This window comes from Plectropomus leopardus, chromosome 22 (assembly GCF_026936395.1).
Source record: "Plectropomus leopardus strain MGB_pleo_1.0 chromosome 22, ASM2693639v1, whole genome shotgun sequence".
In the NCBI taxonomy this organism is placed as follows: domain Eukaryota; kingdom Metazoa; phylum Chordata; class Actinopteri; order Perciformes; family Serranidae; genus Plectropomus; species Plectropomus leopardus.
This window is the reverse complement of record NC_142197.1, coordinates 14571834-14586943: the sequence shown is the minus strand read 5'-3', so window position 1 is coordinate 14586943 and position 15110 is coordinate 14571834. Positions and strand designations below refer to the sequence as shown.

Below are 15110 nucleotides of genomic sequence, written 5' to 3'. Positions count from 1 at the left end.
CGATGCTCCGATGGAAAAGAAAATTTTAGAGGCACACAACACTGACAGTAAGCATCTGTAAAGCAGAGATGGAGATGAGAGTGGAGCTGATGTACATGGAGAGACTTAGAGGAAGATAAAGTGAAGAGGAGTAAACGAAAGACAGCATGAAGTCCAGATAGAGGAAAGGAGGCAGAGATAGGATGTGAAAGCAGACAAGAAAGACAGAATCAGAGGGAGACAGAAGATGCAGAGAAACAGGAATTGGGGCTGACCAACGGGGACTGGGGTTATCTGCAGTTTTTACTGCAGATATGACTTCGACAACTAAACCCTGTTCGAGGCGCGAGGAGTTGAATGCATAATAAGTACGTTTAAAAACCAAAATGAATCGACAAAGTCTGCAAAATGATCTCATTTTCTGCTGGATATGCAAATGACGGGCAGTAAACTGTAAATGATAACAGTGATGCTACAAATTAAATTTGGACTGAAGCTTGAATTCCTCACACTTTCTGAAATGTATAATACTGCAGCTATAGTATCTTGTATATTTTTCCATTCATTAAAAAGTGGATAAAATTGGGTTCATTTGTTTTGATGGTGACCAATACAAGGCTATCAAAAACATACAATGTTCAATAAAAATGGATAACATGACAGCTCCCTAAAAGTGAAGTCAAAAACATCTCGATTGCCCCCTGATGGCTGGCTGCAGTATAGGTCATAAACCTCTGTCCCTCTATGTTAGCAGACTGGACATAGGCCAAACTAAACAATCAAGTTCAAATAAATCTTTCCAAAAGATGGTTTCTGTCACTTTAGGCAGTTCTCATTATGTTGATGGATGTTCATGTGTTGGTTTTTCTAAGTTAGGTTTTGATTAGTTATTTGATGCTATAAAATAGGGGTTTAACAAAAGGATTGACAGCTGTGTGTGCACATTGGTGTTATTCTCTCTCTTGCTGAGAGGTGGGTGAAAAGATCAATACTGTTCCACTTTCACATCAGCACAATAAATACTAATGTTATCCACTTAATACAGTAATTTGATTCTTTAGCCAGCTTTCAATTCATAGGTGTTAGTAAGCTAACATTATCCAGCTAAAACAACAATATCACAATTTTTTTCACGCCAGTGTTTCCTGTGGCATTTTTTTAAGTAAGGGGGGCAGTGACTTTGATGAATTAGCCAAAGCCCTCTGCTGTCCTTCCACCTCACTCCCTACTGCTCAGACATTACTTTGCCAGGGAAAGAGTGAATGACCGCTCTGGAAAACGACCTCAGTCAATGGCTATAGCAGCTCAAATTCAGCAAGCGCAAACCTCCACTCTTGGTGCTAGAAAATACATATCAGAAACAGAATATACCAATCATTTGCTGATGTTAGCAGACTCCATTTCTAAGCTACTGTTGTACACTGTTGGTGCTGTGTTGAAGCTAAAGGAGGAGACAAGGCACTCAGGAGCACGCATGAAGTCACATGAATTTCACGATGAAGTCATCTCGAATCCTTTACACAGAAGTTAGACCACAGGTTGTGATCGGGAAAGGTCTAATTCATGTAAAAAGTTACACAGAGAACCTTTAAACAAAGATGAACTTTTCAGACAATGTTATCTGCCAATACCCAACTGAGACAAGTGTGTGCCCTGTCCCCGATTTTGAGTCTGATTGATCTGTGTTCCACCCTCATACGTAACCACCCTAAGCCATTTAAACACTACATGATGGATGGGATACAGCGTGTCTCTGTCACTCTCCCTCTCCTCTCTCCGCACTTCAATCAATCTCCTCTTTTTTTCAATGTGGTGCCCTAGCTCTTAACATTTTTATACCCGTCCTCCTCCCTCTGTTCGTATTCGCTGATGTTTGTCTTTCTCTTTGTATTCATCTGTCTCTGTGTCAGCGTCTCTGTTCTGCCTGCCTGCTTCTGTGTTTTCTTCATCTGACTGTCACAAAGAATTGCTCTTTTCTTGGCTCATGAATGCTGTAAAGCATTGTACGTGTGACAGCATCCACACAGAATACCATTTGCATGTCATTTACATAATTTCCACTCAGTTAGTAGTTAGCATGAAGCCACAATAGATGGCACACTGCATGCTTAACAGTGTAATAATAAAGATAAATAATGACCTTATTTATATACCGCTTCTTAAAATTAGGTTATAAAGTTCCTCACAATTAAAAGGGATAGACAAAGGGACAGATCAGTAAAGCAGAAAGGTCGGTAAAGTGAAACAGGAGTAAAATCAGAAACATAATAAGGTTACATAAGGTTAATTAGCAGAACATGTGTGCTGGACTGAAGCTCTCATAAGCTCCAAAATGAGGAATAAATTAAAATTAGATATGAAAATGTGCATTTTAACTTGGCTTCTACATAAATATTTGACAACAGGTCACATAATATCAGAAACAAACATAATACGATACTGATTTACACTGGTAATGTCAAACTGAAGTAATGCTCTGGAAAAAAAATGAGTCAGCCGATGTTTTTCTCTTTGAGTGAGAGTGCAACTTGCAACGGGGTGGATTCTGAGCTCTCTGATAAAAGAAAACTCATTCAATCATACAAACAAGTTTCACGATTAATAAAAACATAAAATCAATAATGGCAGTAGATGCAAACACAATGTCAAATATATTAAAAGTTTGGGGATATAAAATACATTATGGTATGGTGAGATTTGAAGGATGATACTGACTCTGCCTGGCCCGAATTTCACTGGCAAATTACTGCACAACCTTGACGCCCCTGACAACAAAAGCCCTCACTTTCCCTCTTTAACTGGGAAACAGGAATATTTATAAGGTGCGGTAAGGTTCCTGTCTACAGAGGACCTCAGGCTACACCAAGGCTCATAGGACATGAAAAGAAAGATAACTAGGCCATGAATGACCTTAAAAATAATAAGTAGTTGCCTATGATTGGTGTGAGTTATCACAACAGTGAATATTAGCAGTCAAGGTAAAAAATAAAGCATTTTCTTTGTGTATGAAAAGCCAAAGCAAAAAATTTAAATTAAAAAAATCATTAGGATGTGTTTTGTAAGATCACAGTGACCTTTGACCACGTAATTCAATTCATTGTTGAGTCTAAGTGGACGTTTTGAAAAAAAATCCTTTAAGTCCTTCTTGAGATATTTTGTTTACTGTACATTGAACTTTGACCACCAAATCCAATCAGGTTATTGTTTAGTCCAAGTGGGTGTTTGTGACAAATTTGAAGAAATTCCCTCAAAGCCTTGTTGAGATATCGCTTTAACAAGAATGTAACGTACATATACACTGATACCAAAAAAAAAAAAAAAAAGCCTCACAGCTGTGTGAAATATGTGATATGGTCCCCTTAAATTGGCACAACAGTTGAATTTTGCGGCTATGGGTCATAAGCTCATATATTTAGGTTGCAGTCCAAAGAGAAGTCAGATTTAAGAAGTGAGTTACCAAAGGGCTTTCAGCGGTTGCAAAGCAGAGTTTAATACACAAAACCTCAAAAAGTAAGAGTCAGGTCACAGTATTGTAATGTTTTTTTTTCCTGTGTGCTTGCTTTTCCTGCTTTCTCTCTACCTGTCTTACTTAAGTCTCTCATGAACAACATTCACTTGCACACATCTATCAAGACTTCAAGTTGGGTTTCCCCCTGGTAATAAGTTCCAGACAGGTTGGACAAAGATTTAAGACAGGGACAGACAAACAATATGACTCACCACCACAGGGACAGTGCGATATGTCATCAGCCCCACCCTTTTGTAAATCCTCCTCCATTACTGACTGTGTGCGTGTGTATTCTATAAATATATCTTTGTCTGAATATTGCTGATATTATGTGCGCATGTGACTGTGTATAACAGATGTATAGCTTGTCATTAGAGGACTGTTGAAGAACATTCTGATGCTGCTGCAAGGGTAATATCCCAACTTCACAAACACAGCGCTGATCTCAGCGTGTGTGCCCATGCGTGCGCACCTGTATGTGTGTTTGAGATGTGCCAGCATCTCATAAACAAGTAGTAAATTCAGAATCCAAAACCAACCTCTGTTTGCTTTGCAGCAATTAAAATTCCTCAGAGCAATCGAAAGCCTCAGAGTATATTGAACTTCAATAGTCGCACAGATGGCCCGATCTATCTTTGTCAAAATTTCCCATCAAAGGAAGGGGGGGTCCGTCTGCAATGAGCAGATAAACTGGTCGCAGATGAATACAAATACACAATGTATATAATAAATCGACAGCAAGGCAGTTGCGTGGAAATTGAATTCGCATAGAGAATGAATTCGCAGGGAGAATGAATTGAGCCGGCAAGCCTCCTGCAATAGGAGAGACCGCAGTGATTCACTTTTTGTACCCAGGGGAGACAGACGGCTGTCTGAGGGAAAACAGTGATTTAGAAAATGATTTGCTATTTACACAAAGATGAGAGGGAGAAATATGGAATGAGTGGACGGATGAATGAACAGGCAGATGAACAGATTCACTAATCAGGGATGCAACTGTTTGTGTTAGAAACTTCCAGGAGTTGCATATCCAAAAGACACAAATAGTCTGTGCAGCCACGCTAGCAGCTGCAGAGAATGTTGACATGTTGATATTCAGCAGGTGTGTTTACCTTGTTCATCATCTTAGTTGAGTGTGTTAGCATGCTAACATTTGCTAATTTGCACGTAACTCATTGCACATCTGAGCTGATGGGAATGTTGTTATTTTCCAGGTATGTAGTCATGAAACAAAGTATTAGATAAAAACAAATTTTGACTTGAAGGTGGCACTAAATGAAAGGTTAAGGGATCACTAACATTACGATTGTGTATCCTGATCGGAATGTCGCCACCAAATTTCATGGAAATCCACCCAATATTTGTTAAGATATTCCCATTGAAATAGAATGAGAGTAGAACTGACATTCCAATTCCAATCGACATAGCAGGCGGTCATGTTTATCTGTACCTGTGCCATTGCAATTGTTGTAGCAAGGTAACTTCTGTATAAACAAAGCGAGTTGCGGCAAGTCGCAAATTTACTGAGAAATAGTTTTGCATTGACAACTAAATGCGCAAACTGGAGTCAAAGCATGAGGAGGCATCTTTTGTGCCCTATCTCAGTCGCCTGGCTGCTAGGAGGGAATTGCAGACTGCTGGATTTAATTGCTTCATATTTCTCTTGGCAAGTAAGAAACCCAAAATCTTTGTGGTGTTTGGCTAAGTTATCCATTTCTTTACTGTAAGATGTCAGTGAGATCTCAGTTGAGTGTTAATTTGGCTGGGTAACACACCAGGACACACAGATGTAGGGCTGTATCCCACTCAGAATTACAGCAACAGAATGGGCAGCCCTAAACAGATCTTGATAATTATTAATGTGATTATAGGCCCAGACTACTTTATGAGCATTGACATGAGACAGGCAAAGGGAAAACTGTAGCTCTAGGCTCATTTATACTTCCTTCACGTACAAAAATAAATGTCTGTTTCAAATGCAGTAAACATCATTGCCCTCATACTACAAATGAAGTGATGGTGGAGGAGGTCATGATATTGAACCTTCTAACGAAGGCAGTTTTGTAGAAGATGGTGGTCTGTGCAGTCATACACATCCCAACATGAGGACAGATAATTCTTTTCACTACATTCACTAAATATCATTATATATTGCAGATTTCTTCCATTCTGACATTAGTTATATTATCTTTATCATCTCCTACAGTTGTATCTTGCTTACAGACAGAAGGCTCCATCTGTCTCCTCCGTATCTAACCTTCTGCATAAATGAGCTTTTAGTGTGTAGGGTGCTTCAAAACTGAGTGCTGAAAATAGTAATTATGAAAAACTTTACGGCCCCACCATAACAACAAATAACAATCACTGTTTCCTTTTGAACTAGTCAAATCATCATGGCAAGCAGTTCAATGTCCTATCTGCTCATTCTATTTCTATGGATATTTTCCTAAAAACCACGAATGTCAACCTCACGGTGGTACTAGAGGAGAAATCAGGGGTTTGCCAAAGTCAATAGGATTAATCCTCTAGGGATCATGAATGTCTGCACAAAGTTTAATGGCAATCCATCCAATAGCTGTTGAGATATTTAAGTCAGAGCAAAGTGATGGAGCGACCAAGTGACAGCCAGTCATTGTCATCTATAGAGCCACGCGAGCGACATGGCTCTATGGATGACAATGACTGGCTAAAAGGGCAGACAAAACAGGCTAAATAGGACAGACAGTAGGAATGTACTGCCTCTACAGCCAAATGCAAGGTCAGTCACAAAAAAGGGAGAGGAAAACATATGTGAAAAGGGAGGTGAGATTGGATAGGACTTTCTAGTAGAATACGCAGTTACTTCCAAGGAAACAAAAAGCCCGAGACCGCCTCAAGGGAACAATGAAAGTAAGGATTGTAGCACAAGAGTGAAGAAACTTCCGATGAAAGCAACAATAGAATATAAGAGTGAAAGAAAAAGGATGGCACCGACAAGGCCTGTTGTTGCAAACGATAAACAGCAGAAGGAGTAAACAGATGGAGAAAAGGGAAAGGGGATTTTTTCAAAAAAGCAGCACATGGTGAAGTCTGTTCCAACGCTGCGTTCATCCAAAAGAGCACAAGACTCAGATGAGAGAAGTCTGGTCCAGCAGCAAGTTAAAACCAGTCACTCTGATCCAGAGCAACAACACACCCAATCCCACGACGCAGCCACTGGCAGCGAAACCCAGCGCGTGTGTGTGCGTCTCTCTAAAATCTCTCTCCTTCTATGCGACTGTCAGTCTCGATGTATTGCAAAGTTGTTTGAATATGTTTGTGTTTTTATGTTATTTATTCATGTGGGTCTCAGTGAAACTTGTGCAGCGTTTGGTTGTTTGGGTTTGTCCCTCTTGGTTTGGATCTTGATCTGCTTTCTGCAAGCCTGTCTGTGGAGTTTATTGAGCAAAAGTACTGTTACTGTCTCTGTTCAAACTTCTGAGAGCGTTCGAACGCAGTCAGTTCACCTCAACAAAATGAAGTGAGAGGATCAGCTCTGAAAACAAGGCCGTGATATGACCTCTTTTAATGAGTGATCAAAAACAGCTCTGACACAGACAGTAATGTTGTATGAACTGAGGAAAAACTATTCTTACAGTGTTGTTTTTAAAAAAGTCTTTGTCTAAGAGAGATGGGCTATCTGTGCATGCTCACAACAGTTTCTTTGGAAAGTTGAGAGACTCTGCAGAGACAGATGAATAACATTAATCCGGAAAACAGTCGAAAATAAAATACTTTTGCTGATATTCACTGTCAGCAGAGTAGAATGTGAACACTGAGTCCGTTCATTATATTAAAATAAAGCCATCCAACACAGTAACTTTAATACAGCAGTTCACAAGTCTCATTATAAGGGGAATCTTTGAAAGTATTTCAAAACAGATCTGCTCATTAGTGGTGAACATTCACATATCTGCATGTTTGCAAGTATTGTCTCCTGTTTGCTTTTCTTTTTGGAGTTCCCCTAAAACTTTACAAACGTACACGCACAGTTTAAACAATAGTCCACAATACCCAAGACACATACAACTTATTTTACACACTCAATCATCTACTTCCTGAGATCCTATGAGGACTCTCTGTTGACATCACATAAATCACATAAATGTTAAAATTGCTTTCTACAAGGTGGAACAGACACACCCACATGTAGCTGGACAATGGCCTGCAGCACTGTTGGATCAAGTCTCTTGCATATAAACACACTCACCAATTTACCAGAAGATTCCAAGAAACACAAAAAAACTGTCTTTCCAGTAGAATTATCATCTGATCACACTAGTTCGGTGGAACTAATTGACAAGCCTTAACTGCTTCCAGATTTTGAATCCAATGCCGGGCCACATCATGAGGTAGTGGAATTTTGATTAGAGACTTGGGAAATATGGACATGAGAATACTGAAGGCAAAATCTGCACAAATTAGTGAATAAATGAGCAAATGTACTTTGGACAAAATGTAGGGGTCCGTCTGCCCACATCGGTTGGGTAAAACAATTCATCTCTCCATTTATTTTGTATTGCATAAAGGTGCCTCCTTGTCTCTCAGTCTGCTAGCCAACAACAGAAAAATGCCTTAAAGCTGCTATGTGTGCTGCTATGTGGTTGTGGTTGCAGGGGCTTTGCTGGTGTTTCAGCCCTTAGTTGTATACTGAGATAACAAATGTTTCCTCTGCTGGTGGGCGTGGTTTTTAAAGTATAATGCGTTGTAAACTGTCTCTGTAGAAATCAACAACACACGTTACTATGTGAAATGCTAATTCAAAACAATTATCTTGGGGAGGCTAAGGGCCCTGACACACCAAGCCAAATGTGAGCACTGGTCAGTGTTGGGCTGTCGGGGTGCATCTGTCACCCTGGTTTTGGCAGTGTGTCCCACACAGTTGCCACTAGTTGCCTTTAAGCAGACTCAGCATGTTGAATCGCCGTTGGACTCGGCGAGTCCTTGTAAAATCAATGTCACTGGCAGTTCAACTCAGTGCATGAGAATAGAAACAGAAGTAAGAAAAGCAAACAAAGTCAAAAAACATGAAATTCAAACAAACTTGTGATATGAGGAAAGGTTTTTTTTAACCATTGAGCTTTTTAGCAGAAACAGTTTGAAATGGTTTGCGCTATTATTTGCTTGTGCATGGTAAATATAATTTGTTCTTTCACATTGGGTTGTGTTATTAATGTGCTAACTGCCCAACTAACATCTAGAATCCATCCTGTCTGTCTTTGCAGTGTGTTCAGGTGAAACACAGGTGACGTGAGGCGATGTTATCGTCTGTTCCGTGCCACAGTGCACCTTTGCCATAACAAAAGTAACTATACAGCAGGCTCTATTCACAGCAGACACTGGTGTATCAAAGACATTTAAAAAAAAAACAAAAGTGTTTTCGTTACTGTTGGCAAAGAATAAGAGAAGACTCAGACAAAGGAGATGTGGGTGTTAGGAGACTGTCAGTGGGACACTGTCATCACTGTTCACAAAACAGAGGAGATTTTAATGAATGATTTCTATGAACATCTATTCTCAACCATCTTATACACACATCTCTCCACCTACACAACTTTTTCGGGTAATTAGTTTGCAGTTCTAAAAGTTTAGTGGAATTAGTTTTTTGTTATGTTCTATCAGCTTGGAACTGCAGACTGAGAACTGGTGTGTTATTATTATTAGGAAACGATTTTGTGTAGTTTTGGGCTCTGTAAGTGCTAATGTCTGTATGAGTGTGTAGGTGTTCCTACCTCTATCTGCAGCATGGTGATCTCTTCCTCCAACTTCTTCTTAAGGGGAACCTCCTTCTTCTTAAGGTCTATTTGTCTCTTCTCCTCATTAATATCTAATTGTAAATCTCTGATCTCCTTCTCCAGGGTCTCCAGTGTCATGTTGCCCTTAGAAATGGCTGCCTCCTGGATGTTCACCTTGTCATAGTAGTTGAATAACACCTCCTCGTGCTCCAGGAGCTGAATGCCACTGTAGGTGACACATGGACCAAAACATTAACAAAACAAAACATTATTTGACATATGTAGTTTAGATCCACTACTTTAATTCACTTTTTTAAAATTATGAGCCTACAGAGAATTGCGGCGCTGGATGGTGGTTTCATGATTCTTGTTTATTTCAAGGAGGGCCTGCTCCTGGAGGTTCATCATTTTTGAGAGTTTCATCAACTCTAGTTTGTTGTCCTCATACTCCTGAGTGATCTGACGGTGCTTCCAGGCAACCTGGAAGATATTATAAGAAGAATGTGATGAATTTTTCAGACCCCAAAGAGGTCTCTTTATGATGGCGTATAAGGGCATTGTAAGTAAAAAAAAAAAACCCAAATAAATGAAAAAACTGTGCCTCTGGGATAATATTTTGAGAAAAAAAACCCTCAGAATTTCCAAGATTTAAATTGTAAATCTTTGAGATAAAAACTCTGATATTCTCTTAGATTAAAATGGTAAAATTATGAGAAAAACAAGAGAAAAACTTGGGGAAACAGTAATGAAGTCACATATCTAACCCAAAACAGACATTTAATAACTCTAATACACCGTCATAGCACTTTGTATTGATGTAGGGATACTTTCAATTCTGATTGGCCAAACTTTCACTGCGCATATTTGACAGAAAACCAGTTCATATGAATGCAGATGCACAAACCAAATACCACCACTCATACATTTGTTTAGCTTTGGTGGTGGCCCAATCAGACCCTGTCTTCCAAACCAGGAAATACTGATCAAATTATTCTAAAAAAAACCCCCCAAAAACCCACAAATATACATTATCTTTGTGTTTTTTTTTAATTCCAGTGACATTTTATGAACAATGTATTATTTTGGTTGTGATCAGACGGCCACCCTTTGATTAGATCCAAGACTAATGATACTCAACACACATTTTTTAAATATAAAAAAGCCATTTGAGCAATTTATATATATCTCCTTGTAAAGTATATTCTTGTCTAACCATTTTAAGCCTGTGCTGTTTGTAAGAGCCAAACGTCTTTATCTAAGCTGTCTTTAATCACAAATGGGAGAAGTAACCTTTAGGGCTTTTTTGAAAGAAAGTAAGGTTGATGTAAAAAGACCAAAAAACCCTCAAGGACAGACAGTTTTGTTAGATGAATGGATATAACACAGTAGTCTCCTCGAAGTATAACTGATTGAAGGTTCAAATAATGGTCATTCAAGGTCTCAATGTTTGCTGGGTTTATGCCTCCACTTGATAGTGCTAGACAATGACTTTAAACAACTAAGAGGAAACTTCTACAATGGACAACACAAACTGTTATAAACAGTAAACTGTGTGTGGCGAGCTGTTTAAGAGTCTTATGAAACACAAAGATAAACACCAGGGAAACTGGACACGGGATTGCCTCCTAAAGATTTCTAGAGGGGCCCTTAAACCTTGTTTTGGACAGCCACAGAGTTGAGCTCATTTAAAACAACAGCTCTAACTCTCTATCTCTGTTTAACCCTGGGTCCACTGAACCATGTTATTCTTATTAACATATTTAATCTGTTTATTTAAACTGCTAAATCTGTGATACTAGCTTTAGGCAAGGAAGACCCACTGTAAGTTTCCCACAGTGTTTTGACTGGCCTCATCTCTGTGTTAGTGTGTGCGTGTGTCTGAGTCTAGACCTTAGAGATGTCATTTCGCAGTTTGTCCCTCATTTTCATGCTATTGGAGATCGATATACGAGCCTTTGTGACTGATCTGGAAGGGACACACACACACACACACACACACACACACGCACACACACACACAAAGAAAAATAAAAGAAATATTATACACAATGCAGATTTAGCGTCACTGACAAACCAAACAGGATGTCTGTGCCTTCTTTACTGCACTGGTATGTATAATTTTCTGTTACAACATGTCATACATACAGACAGACCTCTAGCCTCTCTCTAAAAACACATGTACACACCGGTCTTTATTGATGACGATGGTTCTTTGGATCTCTGTCTCATTTTCCAGCACCTTAAGCTGCTCCGTCAGCTCCGTGATTGTCTGTGAGGCAATCTGCTTCAGTTTGATGTACTTGTTTTTCTCTTCCGTAATCATGTTGCACAGCTTACAGTACTGTGAAACTCTAAAGAGGAAAACACTGATTAGCAATGAGCCTATTCTTGATCTGCATTACAATACTGGGCTACTACCAGAGCAGGTTTTTGGCATTATATAATTTAAAGTTATCTGTTCTTTTGATAATTTGCATTTACGGTGGTAACTGAACAACATAATGACTTAATCCTCTTTGTTTAACAGCTTTTGCATCGTCATCAAGCTTACTTTAGAGGAGGCGTACACACTAGCTGAGACAGCTGTGGGTGATATGATATGTAGGAGACTGAATATAAGCTGAGAGATGGATAATCATTTTTAGGATGTTCGCCAGTTTCACTGATAGCGTTATTATTTCAGGTGACACAGTTTGTCAATCAAAGCCACATTAACAAATTTTATTTTAAATTATTTGAGAGACAAACTTAATCAATTTTAATTGCATTTGAGCCATCATCCTCATATTAATGACTGTTTAATTTTATCCTGAATTACAAAGCATTTTACAAAGTCTGTTTTAACATGAGTGCTATGAATGAACCGATCATCCTTTTGATGTCTAATAACAATGACTGAGATTTTGCCATGATGACGGTTTGCAGAAATGTGATGAATTAGTGGCACGCTGCAAATAGCCACATTTGTGTGTAATGAAGGCTGCTCTGGAACACTAAAAACCTCACCGATGCAACCCAGTCAGTGAAACAGTACCTTTTTTTCTGTATTTTTCATTGACACCACCAATGGGTGGTGGAGGGGCACAAGTATTGATATGCAAATGGGTGTTTACGGATGTTCAGAACATCCATTTATGGCAAACTGTGGGTGTGAAAATGCTCATGCTCGTGCCCCCCATTCAATGTGATTGAAATTCATAAGACAGAATCAGGCACACGCTTGGCTTTATAAATCTGATAAATTGAATGTGTGTGCACATTTCTGACTTTGGATGTACACACAGTTTTTGATGTGAATCTATAGAGATTTATGCATCTGTGCCTGCCTTTATTGGCTTTAGGTCTAGGTATGCTTGAAATAAAGTGTGGCAATATTGACAAAACTGTTTTTGCCAGAATCATCATGGCATCATCTTAATATCACTTAATATCAACATGTTAAAATGTGAACTAAAGTATGCTAAACACAGGAAAGATTCATATTAATCATGAATGATCAGTGAATCAAGTAATTGTTTTGACAGAACTAAAGTCTGATGCAGTGTGACATTTCATTAAATTTCAATTTACCATTCATGTAAGACATGTGAGCTGTGAACTGTGACTGCTAAATGTGGGAACTGTTTTCATATTACAATTACAGAGAGGATACACAACATTTAATCATCATCCTGCCCCGTTTTCGCTCAACTAGATGCAGTTTTCGGGGCGGATTTGCATCAGTTTTCAGTCTGTGGTTGTGAACTAATTGAATGTAGAGACGATCTGCTGTTTTACTGGGTGGTGCCAGATGCATTAGTCCGTGTCTGAACACTCAAGTATGACCAATTAGTAAGTTAGGGTTCTCTACCCCGACAACATGTGCAGATGTCTGAATTAATTGTGATCCCAGCTGTTACACAGATCAGAGGAGCCAAACAAACAACCAGGGATTCAATTATCAGTCACATCAATAGACTGTGTGTACAGGAATTTAAATTTGCAGTCTGCACTAATCTTAAGCTAAGGCCATGGATATACTGTTCAGGTACTACTTGACCCTGGATGCTGGAACACCACTCCTGCTGCAGCATAGAATGCAAAAAGCAATCTGTATTTACTAAAAGATGCTAAATTGTGCAATGAAATCTTAATCCCCACATAATGCAAACAGAAAGTAAAAGAGAGGGACTAACACTGAGAGACAGACTGAAAACATGAAGACAGTGACAGAGGTAATTATGCTTCCCCTAATACACACTGTTAACAGCTTAGTAGTGTCTTCATAACCAAAATCCTCTTTATCACCACACACACACCTTCATGCTTATTGAAAGGTGACTGACAAGAAAGAAAGAAGAGAAAACAGGAGTGACACCTGCGCTGCAGCGTAGTGTTCAGCTTGTTGTGGTCTGTGATGATCAGGTCTTTTTCTCGCAGCTCACGCTGGATGTGCTGGTTCAGCTGCTGTGGATGGAGTTACACAGGTAAAACTACAGTATCATCACTTCTGTGTGTGTGTGTGTGTGTGTGTGTGTGTGTATGTGTGTGTGTGTGTGTGCACGCGCTCACAAACATCAACCTTCAAATCAGATTTGTGGGTGAACATTTTTCAGTGTTGTAGCATATTTTGTTCTGACACTTTGAGTACATAAAGAAAGACACAATAAATGAACAAGCTGATCTAGCAGTTCTGGTTTAGCATACAGATTTTTGAATTTGTTGATTCATTTTGGACTACGTTTATGTGCACACATATATCCCACTATTATTCCAAATATGGAAATATTTTAAATTTTACACATGACATGTAAACAGCAAACACCAATCCAATATTCCAAATTAGCTGGTATTATTAGGGTTTTAAGAGGATTCATTGAACATATACACTATGTAGCATATTTGGAATATTTAGCTAAATTGGGGTGTACTGCACTTTGTGACATCCCACCTCTTGCCTTTTTCAGACAGCTTTGTGGGTTTACAAAAATACTAGTCACCAACAGTTAGCTGTGGATGTGGGGCAGAGACCCAAAGCCCATATTTCTGATATTGGAGGGAGAAACACACCTCTTGTTAAATATTATGAAAAACTTTGAGAAACAGGTTTTTGAATGTGCAAATTGCAGTGCCATTTTTTTCAATAGGATGGTTGAAGGAATGAAAGAGGAAGACTCACACAACCCTGCCGCTGGTTTAAATTAAATTCTAATGCAGCGGTTTCATTTTTTTTTTTTTTTTACAATTAAACCTGATAAACAACATGTTAGGGCATGTTAATCAGAATATACATAGCTACATATAAATGGTAATTAGTGGAATTTGTATTCGCCATATTAACAGTCTAGAAGGAATATTTTCTTTTTGAAAATACAGGCAAAAAACTGGAATATTTTGTAAATGCAGTCACTGTCATTACTTACTAATAAGGAAGTAGACTCCTTGAGTCTGTATTCACAAGTGATGCTGTATTAGAGAGGCAGCTTCTTTTGATTTCAGTAGACAGGAAGAATTGCATGGCGCCAACATGAAAAGCGAACCCAAAACCATTTATAAAAGTAATTTCTGCCAAAAAATGTCCCTCGTATACTCCATCTTCAATTTACCCGGACTAAAATTGTCTCCGCTCTCTATATATTTTCAAATGATTCTGAAACTATCACATTGTGGTGACAGTAATATTGTTAGGGCAGTAAAGCCCTGCACTCTTTGAGATTGTGTTTTTGTCATTTTTGGTTGCTCTTCTGTCACACACAAAAGTGCCTAAAATATAAACATTCTCTAAGATTCCTTTCTGATGTTTTTAGCATGTTTGTGAGTGAAATATGCATGTCTATGTCCATAAACATTATTAAACGCACTAATAATGTAATCAAAACCTATTTTTTAAT

At 38.7% G+C, this 15110-nt stretch overlaps 1 protein-coding gene across 2 annotated transcripts in view; it reads right to left on the bottom strand.

Annotated features, from left to right (window-relative positions):
• The window catches only part of ccdc146 (coiled-coil domain containing 146), a 64230-nt gene that overhangs the window by 11432 nt on the left and 37688 nt on the right, over positions 1–15110 (bottom strand). Inside the window, exons 14-18 of one of the 2 annotated variants that reach the window (XM_088072540.1) lie at positions 13598–13683; positions 11427–11591; positions 11131–11206; positions 9572–9720; positions 9238–9466 (exon numbers count right to left, since the gene is read on the bottom strand). In XM_088072540.1, the coding sequence (XP_087928666.1) occupies positions 9238–9466; positions 9572–9720; positions 11131–11206; positions 11427–11591; positions 13598–13683 (705 nt within the window). Of the gene's footprint in view, positions 1–9237; positions 9467–9571; positions 9721–11130; positions 11207–11426; positions 11592–13597; positions 13687–15110 lie in introns of both variants that reach the window. The other variant, XM_042511143.2, reaches the window with a different exon arrangement.